The following is a 10,256-nucleotide window of genomic DNA, read 5'->3' as shown; positions in this document are numbered from 1 at the left end:
GCTTTGAACAGGGGTTGGCATTTTTGAACGACATGGTTTTTTACAGTGTTTATGTTCAAATATGTATGTATTTTATTCATACATATCAGAAATGCATTAATTCATTAAAAAATATATAAAAATGTTCAAAATTTAAAAAATTTAGATCAAAAGTTATTAAAACATAAAATGACTTGAAAACAAAAATTAATATGGTGAAAAATACAGCTAATTTCGTAATCTTATTAGCCCATTTGAAATTTTGAGAAATCGAAGCCAAAAGTTAAAAACTCCTTTTTTTACTCGAGTTTAATGAGCATGTTCAAAGGTGCCCCACCCATGGCTTTTTACGGAAATTTAAAATAACTCTTTTTGTAATAAATACATATGAAAGAAATTACATTAGTTATGTTTGAAATGATTGTTGGAATGCAAAAAATTTGTTTGACGAAAGAAAACTATCACAGAATTCTTCCTGCGCCCTTACAAACAAATGAATAAAAGTTTGCAATGACACTGAGAAAACATGGTCACCCATGCACAATTTTTCGACAACTGAAAAGGCAAGCCATAGTGGTTTACGCATATAGAGAACAAGATTGCCATATACAAAAATGTGGTTGCGGGTCGGAAAACTATTAAACCAAGATTTTATGAGCGCTGTTCAAAGGTGCCCCCCTCTCCCCTACACTATAAATATTGGTCAATTTTTTCTGGTAGCCCCCAGGTTTTGAGGTTCTTGAACCAATTTTTTTTTCTGGCACAGGATATTATGTTTTTGTGCATATGTTTGTAACAGGCAGAAGGAAACGAGACTGACACATACGACTTCTGTTAGGATTCATTTGTTGAATATACTCAAAGTGGTGAAGGGTATCATATAGTCGGCCCCGTCCGACTTTACTACTTTCCTTACTGGTTTTAGACTTAATTCAGTACGCTGTGCCAAATTTCGTGCAAATCGAAAGATATATAGGGACTTTGGTGCACCATTTACATTAAATCGGACGAAAAAATATATGAGAGCTACATATAAATATGAACCGATTTTCTCCAATTTCATAAGGGTTCATCTTTGGGCCAAAAAAGTGAGCTATGCCAAATTTGATCAAATTCAAATCATACATGTGACCTTTGTTTACAATTTAACATGGAGAGACGGACGGATATGCATATATCGACTCAGAATGTGATTCTATGCATATTCTCAAAAGGAACCATGGGTCTATCTTGTTTCCTCTTGCCTGTTACAAACATATGCGCAAAGACATACGAGGGCAGTTCGGAAAGTTCTTAGCCTAGCACAAAAAGTGCGGTATAAAAAAAACAAATTAAGTGTTTTGGAAACTTCCATATCTGTTATGAACATATGCTAAATTTTGTTTCGATCTGGCAACTCCTTCATATAGAAACAGTTGTTCAAAAAAGACGCATCCGCAAAGAAGCATCCGCGTACAATAAATGTACGCATTTCTAATTTTTCCATTGTAAAAAATGCGGATGCGCCTTTTTTTTAATACCCTGTACCACAGTGTGGTGAAGGGTATAAAAATACAAATACCAAACGACGACTGTTCGACATCTCTCGTGTTCCTCCCCGTATTCGACACCCTTAACATCCCAAATGGAAATAACTCTACACTCCATGTTAAGATTTTGGAAATTAGGGAGTAAAATTTGGTGGGTTACAAAGAGTTCTGTAGCACCTTCTTTTCCACTAATAAATTTACAAAATAAATTTGTTAACTTTATTAATTCATAATTTTTATTTCCAAATATTTACAATAGAGAGAGAAAAAGTAATTATATGGTGAACCAAAAAAAAAACTATATTTAAAGCTCAAAATATATTTTTAATTTTTGAACAAAATCACTCTTTATAAAGCTGTTGTTGTATTCATTTTCTGTCTTCAGCCAAATAAAACGTTTTTTGTATTATATTTTATTTCATCTTATAGATTTATATTAATGGTGTATCGGCCACCAAATGATAACTACGCACCGGTGAAAACCACAATGGTGGATATTTTGATGGTGTCAAATCGAATTCCGAAGTGGTTTCATGTTTGTTGCGCACCTGAACCACCGCATAACGCAGCCAAGCCAATTGAGCAAACTTCCGCTTGGAGGTATTCAATATACGAAATTCAATACAATATTTAATACTGTTTAGTGCCGCCTCATCATATACTGAACTGCCACGTCGATGGCGGCTATAGCCTCCCACATTAGTGCTGGTTATGAATTTCGACGATTGCTGTTGTTTACCCAAGACAATTGTTAGTGTACTGCCGTATAGACGATAACGCCCTTTTAAAATATCCGGACGTAATTGTTGAAGATTTTTCAAACGTGTTACACCTTGTTGTGGTTCATCGGCATTGGTCATCATATAAACTGTGCCGTCTGGCAGAAAACGTATATAACGATAATATTCAACCAACTGTACGGGACGATAATATTGATCTTGGAAACTATTTTCACCCATACGAACATAGGTGGTTTTGCTGATGTAGCAACCGTTGAAGAGTACACGTTCACGTTCGATAAACATTTGACGCCAGCTTGAATATTTCGGTATTATTGGACATTCTTCATCTAGGGCTGGGTCTTTGTTTTCATGTATTTCCGATGTAGTAAGAGTACCAACATTGGGTCCCCATACTCTGTGAAGGAAAACATATAAAATTAAAATAGGAAAATAAAGACCTATGGTCTCTATACAGACCAATTGGTCAGTATAAAGACCTATGGTCTCTATACAGACCAATTGGTCAGTATAAAGACATATGGTCTCTATACAGACCAATTGGTCAGTATAAAGACCTCTGGTCACTATACAGACCAATTGGTCAATATAAAGACCTCTGGTCACTATACAGATTAATTGGTCAATATAAAGACCTCTGGTCACTATACAGACCAATTGGTCAATATAAAGACCTCTGGTCTCTATACAGACCAATTGGTCAATATAAAGACCTGTGGTATCTATACAGACCAATTGGTCTATATAAATACCTCTGGTCTCTATGCAGACCAATTGGTCAATATAAAGACCTCTGGTCCCTATACAGACCAATTGGTCAATATAAAGACCTTTGGTCTCTATACAGACCAATTGGTCAATATAAAGACCTTTGGTCTCTATACAGACCAATTGGTCAATATAAAGACCTTTGGTCTCTATACAGACCAATTGGTCAATATAAAGACCTTTGGTCTCTATACAGACCAATTGGTCAATATAAAGACCTTTGGTCTCTATACAGACCAATTGGTCAATATAAAGACCTTTGGTCTCTATACAGACCAATTGGTCAATATAAAGACCTTTGGTCTCTATACAGACCAATTGGTCAATATAAAGACCTTTGGTCTCTATACAGACCAATTGGTCAATATAAAGACCTTTGGTCTCTATACAGACCAATTGGTCAATATAAAGACCTTTGGTCTCTATACAGACCAATTGGTCAAGACCTTTGGTCTCTATACAGACCAATTGGTCAATACAATCTTCTGATTAAATGTTGCCCTATATTCGCGCTTGTACTCACTGGACACATGCAGAACGCCACAGCTCTTCATCCCTTGCCACCAAATACATGCCCTTACAGACAGCAGCACACTGCTCCAATGAACGCATATCCAATTGTGAGGACACAACCCAACGCATTATATACAAAAGCAGTTCAGGTGGTAATTCGGAAATATGCATTTCCGTTGTGATGACACCAGGATCACGACTACTTAACATCAATTTTCCCTGATAGTTGAGTGATATATCCGTTTGAAATTTTTCATACAAATCATCGATGATGTCATCTTCAGCCAAGTCATCGGCACTATCCTGGCTCTTTGTGGTATGTTCAACATTTTTGTTATTTATTTGCTGTTGAGCATTGCTCTTGAGCTTCTGCTGCTCATAATAGGTGAATTCAATATTTGGTTCTATTTGTACTGCTTTGCGATAGAATGGAATAGCATCATAGACTTTGCCACGTTTTTCCAATTCAACAGCCTTGTGGAAATAACTTTTTGCCAATGCATCACGATCCGAATTGTCTTTGGTGATGGCCAATGGAGCAACTATATCTTCTGCCTCTTTTTCCTCCTCTGCGGTTTCGCTGTTGTGTTTAGTGGCTACATCATCTCCTGCTTGTTTTTGTTTTAATTCCTTTTGCCAATCGGCACGAAAATCTTCCAAGGCGGCATTAAAATCCTTGGGCATTGTTTGGAATGCCTGCAAAGAAGATTCCAAGGAATCATCTTCACCTCCAGCACTAGAATCGCCGCCGGCGCCGTTTGATGAGCCAGACATTTCGGAAAAGAGCTGTGTGTCGTGAAATATACTTTAGCCTATTACACCCGTGTAATGTCTTATCTCGTTTTTTTCTGATTAAAATTTACAGTGACTTTCAAGTTCTTAGACCAATTCCAAACTGCCGTCTAGTTCACGGTCGGTGTATCGGTTTATAATGAAAGGTGGGGCGTATTGTTGGTAGACCGTTGTTAACACTAAAATCTTATTTGGCAAATTTATCTTGGAAGCTGGTAAAATCTGTTGGAAAATATCGGAGCAGCTTGTGGCCATCATAGGCGTAGAAAAACTTCGACGTAAAGTGTTCACTGTTATATGAAACTAAATAAATTGTTTTAATTATTCAATAAATTAATTTTTCACTTTTTCTTTATCTTTTTCAATAATTCCTTTTTTCACTGAAGTCCTGTTTTCCAAATTTTTGGACTATACTTCGTTGTTTGGAGGAATTTATTGCATTTTATGGGCGTTTCGTACCGTACGAGGAATATTATTGCGTGTTCTTTTCTCTACACATATATTTCGCACCGGTCCTCCTTTATAGTTTCCATGACCTTGTTTTGATTCTCGAAGAGCAAACAAAAGGATGTTGTAAGAATATTTGATGACCCTTTTGCCCGTCCCACGTTTGCTACTTTTTTACAAATGTTTAGATCAGCTGTTATTGTTGACAGTGCCAGCTGGTGTTGTAGATTTAAGTTGTTGTTAATCGGTTATTCGTTATTATGTTTAGACATGTTCACATCACAATTGTTATATATAAGCTGTGTTCCAGCATGGACAAGAATATATTTTTAAAATTTGTGAGATTTTTCCTTCGAAAATATTTTTGGAGTCAAATATATTGAAAATATTAAGTCAAATCTTAAGAAAAAAGCAAGTAAAGAAATATTACATTTTGTCGATTTTCTTATCTAACTAAATCAAGTAACATTGCAAGGGCCAACGTGTAAAACTAAACGACTATTTATCACCAGTCTTGAGATTTGACGATGTAGATGTCGTTATCCCTAGTAGAGACGACTGGAAACGTAGCAAAGCTCCTCTGGACGGACTGGCTTTCTATATAGAGGGATCCAAGATGGAAGAAGGTACAGGGGCAGGCATCTACTGTGACAGGCCAGACCTTGAGCTTACATACAAGCTGGATAGCAACTGCATTGTTTTCCAAGCTGAAATCTTCGCCTTCGATCTGAAAGGCAGCGGAATTGATAAAAAGTCTGGATGCAGAGGTCGTTGAACCGGTGACTATCTTTGTGGATAGTCAGGCGGCTATTAAAGCTATCAAATCCTACAACATCAAATCTGAGGTCGTTCTCGAGTGTAGAGCAGTTTTTGAAACACTTATTTACAGCTATAGGCTGTGTTGCAATATATGATGTTACTGACTACTGCAGACTCTGTGTTGACGAGGAGGAGACGGAGCATCTCACATTCCACCGTATCTAAGCTTCTATTCAACTATGGAACCAGCTTTAACCTACAGAATAATTAGTGCAACCTTAGCGCGTAATATGTCTTCTGTCCGAATTTCGGTAGCCATCGAAACTACTTCTTACCTACCTCCTCATACTTCCTTGTTTAGCTTCTTATCTTCTCTTATCTTTTCTATCCCCTTCCCCTTTTTCTCCCCTACAGATCTCTCCATATCTTTCATGGATGATCACAATGGACCAGTTGGTCTCAGAGTGTTGCAGACATATTAGTGACTGCACATCCCCAAACCCAACCTAAGTCTGCGGCATTTATCAACCGCCACATAACTTTTTCAAAAAAATAAAGATATCGTGTTTGTTTTTTCAGTTTTAAATCGGGTACTTTATTCACTTAAAAAAAGAAAAGTATTAATGCAAAATTTATTATGAAATAAATAATAATTTATGGGTTAGGGAACTGTTTAAATTTTTGCTTGGAGTTCTGAAATTTTAGTTGGGCGGAGGAAGGGTGCAAAGGAACATCAGTTCGTACTGATCAACAAATTGTCATAGCATAGTTCAGCGGAATTTCTGAGATGGTTATCTTTGGGCATAAGCTCAAGAAGAGACGAGCTAAAGTAGCAGGTCTACATGCCCGGAAAAAGTTTTTTTTTTTAATTTCTGAAAAGAATCGGAAAGCCAGATTGACTTTCGCAAAAGCTTTACCTTGAGAAAGTCCACAAATGAAAGGATCATGCCACAGTATTGCAAGATTGTTTGCGGGAATCAAAAAATAGGAGTTTTATAATAGCCAACACTATCATCAGATCTTTACCCTATAGAAAAATCTTTGGAGTATCATGGATAGGAAAATCAAAAGAGTTTCACAAACAAACAGATATAACCATCTCCGCGATTGTAAATACGCGAATTATGAACCAAAATTTTCCGAAAAATCACACCACACAATTCTCTTAACAAAATACAAAATTTTGAAATATATTTTACGTGTCGTTTAAATTTTTCATTCATGTTTTTACAAAATAAAATTTGAACATAGTTGTAAAAATATATGTAAGTTTAATTTTGTACATTTTCAATTTTGTACTATTTGTTACAGAAACCAAATTTGATTCGAATTCGAGTGACCATTTGTTCGAATAGACATTCGATCGTCTTAGAGAAACAGGCTGTAAGAGATATTTGAAATAAAGTTTTCAACCCCAAAGTAAAGCAAAGTTATAAGGAATGAGTGTGGGCAAAATTTTCCTATCTTTATAAAGAATACATAACAAATAAGTGGACCTATTCCGACAATGTTTTACAAGAATATTTTGAAAAGTGCTGGGCGCCAGAAAAAAAAACTAAATTGAAGCCAGTTTTGAAGACTTACGTTCTACAAATGTCCATTAACTTCCGATGTAATGAATACTGGACGGGATAGTTATGTAGTACTGCGATTATTGTAGCTTATGGGAAGAGCAATAGGATCTCCTCGAATAAAGCGGTGTCTTTTATTCTGCATCCGCGGGGTCTACTGTAAAAGTGATGCAATTTTAATCTAAAAGCGAATTTACATATAACATTTAATCATGATTAAAGGCTGAATCAGGGTTTATTTTCTTAATCAGGCTAAATTTACCATGATTTACCACACAAATTTAATCATCGTGCAGCAGGATTTATTTTAAATCATGATCGAAATCATGATACTACTGAGATGCAACGCGGGTTTTGTACGAAAAAATACAACTCTCTCACAATGTACCAAAATTTGCAACTGTTTTACATGCCGTTTGTTTTTAAATTTAACGGCTGACAAATACAAAAATGACAGATCAAAGGAAAATAAAAATTAATTATAGAATTTTTGTGTTTTTAGATGTTTTTTTTTTTTACTTTCCAAACGATCACAGTATTGCAAAAACATTTCCATTGTGGTAATTCTTCTATTCTTTTTCAAATTGCAAACAAATATTTTTGGCGCAAATTAATAATTTTGTATGTATACTAACAAACATCAGCTGATCGGCATTTAGATCATGATTAAGGGTATGTGTAAACAATTAGGGTGTATTTCTGGATTTCGTTAATCGAGTCGATTTAAAATCGTATATGTAAATGTACTTTAAATATAACTTTCTTTGTTCTTTGGTTGGTCTAGGGTCTCTAGAATAGTACCACTATTTATTGCATTAATACCTATGAATTTATCATAATCCTGCGGAATGTAGCTGATTCTCCGCCGTTTGTACGGTCCAGATGCTGTTTTCGTATTGAAATTTGCCACGATTTATGTTCCTGGAATTTCAACTTAGCTTCTGATTGACTTCATTATTAAAAAAAAGTTTCATTCTGTAGTTCGCAAAAGGAAGAGGATTCTATTCTATGCTGGACCCGACGAAGTTAAATATTTTTTATTAAATAATAATATCGTGTAAACATTATATAAGTATTTCATAGCACTAGTAAAAAGGTATGGTAACCTTAATGACCCAGAAGTACCGTTATATTTTTGACAGCATTTTATGTGAGACACCGATCAATGAAAATATATTTTTTACACGATAATTTTATCAGGAGTAAATACTTTTTGGTAAAAACAATAACAATGCCAGGAGTGGACCAATATTAAAAATTGAAAGAGTGATAATTAAAGCGAACAAAATGTCAAGTAAGTCAATTTGTAATTAATTCCAAAATAAAATTCAATAGCCTTTCTTTTTTGTGTAAGGCGCTAATGAATCTGTGGTACACTCCTATGAGGTGAAAGTGATCAAAAAGAAATTACCCAAAACATCCAATATGGTCGACGATGCCCTAATTAATTTACAAACCAAAACAGGTGTCTCTTTGTTCAAATTGAAAAAATACATAATAAACAAATATGTAATTACTATGAACCCACGTCGAAAGGCATTGATTGCCGAACGATTAAAACATTTAATCGATACGAAATTTCTTGTTAAAATTAGTGGTTCTGGTTTGGGTGGTAAAATGAGGCTGGTTAATGTAGGCGATTTTCGAAAGTTAATTGGAAAAGATAAACCGAAAAAACTCAACTCATCTGAAGAATCAATTGTCGAAGATGAAAAGGTGGAAATGGAAACGACTGAGGCATCTGAGACACATGTGGCTGAGCCACAATGCACACCAATAACTCGTAAACGTTCAAGTTATTTTGATACACCACCAACAGCTTTATTATCGGAAATAATGAATGAGGCGGTGATTGCAAATAATTCGTATAATACACCGGTGCGATCAAATGCACCACCCAAAAAGAAACGCAGTCTTACGAAAATTTTTAATATGCAGTAAAGGATGTAGTTATTGGTATTATATTATTGATAAGTTATAATTATCTCTTATTTCTATACATATAAACATAGGTTTTTTTGTATTATACCTAAAGGATTTAGACTACGGAATCCATTCGATCTCAAATGTAGGTTATGCGTGAAGTATATCCTAAAAAATCCAGTGGTTTTTATGTGACGTTTCTGAGATCAAAAGGATTTTTTTTAAATCTTTTTCCGTGTGTAGGCTGTATATAATATAAAAAAATTAAAGACTCCATTTTAATTGGTGTTAAATGTTATAACTACACATTAAATTTATATTGTTTTAAGTGTTTATTTATTTATCAAAGAATTTTGTATTACGTTTCCTTTGTTATTTCAAACAATATATGTCACTTCTTTAATTTTGGAAATAAAATTAATTACTAAGTAAGATATTGTATATAATATTAGGGTCCGGTTTATAAATAGTTTCGTATCTGTGGAAATTATTTACTTAAACATTTTCTTTGTAAATATTTTCTTTTATAATTATTATTATTTGTTTATTTATTGTAAAAATCAAATGAATTTGTTTTAGTTTGTATTTATGTATTTTGTTTTTGTTATATTTAAATCGAATATATAAATATAATTTAATGAGTTTTAAAATTTCACCTCTTTTTATTAATAAAAGTTTGGGCAATTTTTATACCCTTTACCACACTGTGGTACAGGGTATTATGTCTTTGTGCTTATGTTTGTAACAGGCAAAATGAATCGAGATCTGTCTGTCCGTCCATGTATTTTTGTGAACAGAGTACAGGTCGCATTTATGATCCGATTTGGATGAAATTTGGCCCGAACCCTATTGAAATTGGATAAAATCGATGAAGATTTAGATATAGCTCCCATATATAGTCCGATATTGGTCCGATTGAGACAGAATTTTGCACAGCGTTCTGAATTAGGTTTAGATTGATATTTGCCAAGTTTTGTTGGAATGGGTTCAAATTTAGATATAGCTCCCTTTTATAGTTTCGTCCGATGTTATGTAAATGGTGCACCGACCAGTCTTCCGATTGATACAGAATTTTGCATACCGTATTAAAATAATACAGTAAATTAATCATCAAAAAAAAAAAAAAAAAAAAAAAAAAAATATATAAACGCAAAATTTATTTTGAAATAAAAAATATTCTATGGAAAACTAAATTGACCCAATTTTTACATGGTCACAACTAAAACAACTTTTTG

General features: G+C 34.3%; 1 protein-coding gene across 1 annotated transcript; it reads right to left on the bottom strand.

Annotated features, from left to right (window-relative positions):
- Window positions 1-1,939: 1,939 nt before the first annotated feature.
- Window positions 1,940-4,303, bottom strand: LOC133329647 (F-box only protein 9). Its single transcript, XM_061538160.1, has 2 exons — window positions 3,540-4,303; window positions 1,940-2,645 (listed from the first exon to the last, which is right to left on the bottom strand). The coding sequence occupies exons 1-2, from the start codon at window positions 4,301-4,303 to the stop codon at window positions 1,940-1,942; spliced, it is 1,470 nt and encodes a 489-aa protein (XP_061394144.1).
- Between the last annotated feature and the right edge of the window lie 5,953 nt (window positions 4,304-10,256).

Source organism: Musca vetustissima, unplaced genomic scaffold (genome assembly GCF_032173495.1).
Source record: "Musca vetustissima isolate MV318-11 ecotype Yass unplaced genomic scaffold, APGP_CSIRO_Mvet_v1 utg16717, whole genome shotgun sequence".
NCBI classification, from domain to species: domain Eukaryota; kingdom Metazoa; phylum Arthropoda; class Insecta; order Diptera; family Muscidae; genus Musca; species Musca vetustissima.
The sequence above is the reverse complement of the archived record's forward strand: the minus strand, read 5'-3'. Positions and strand labels throughout refer to the sequence as shown.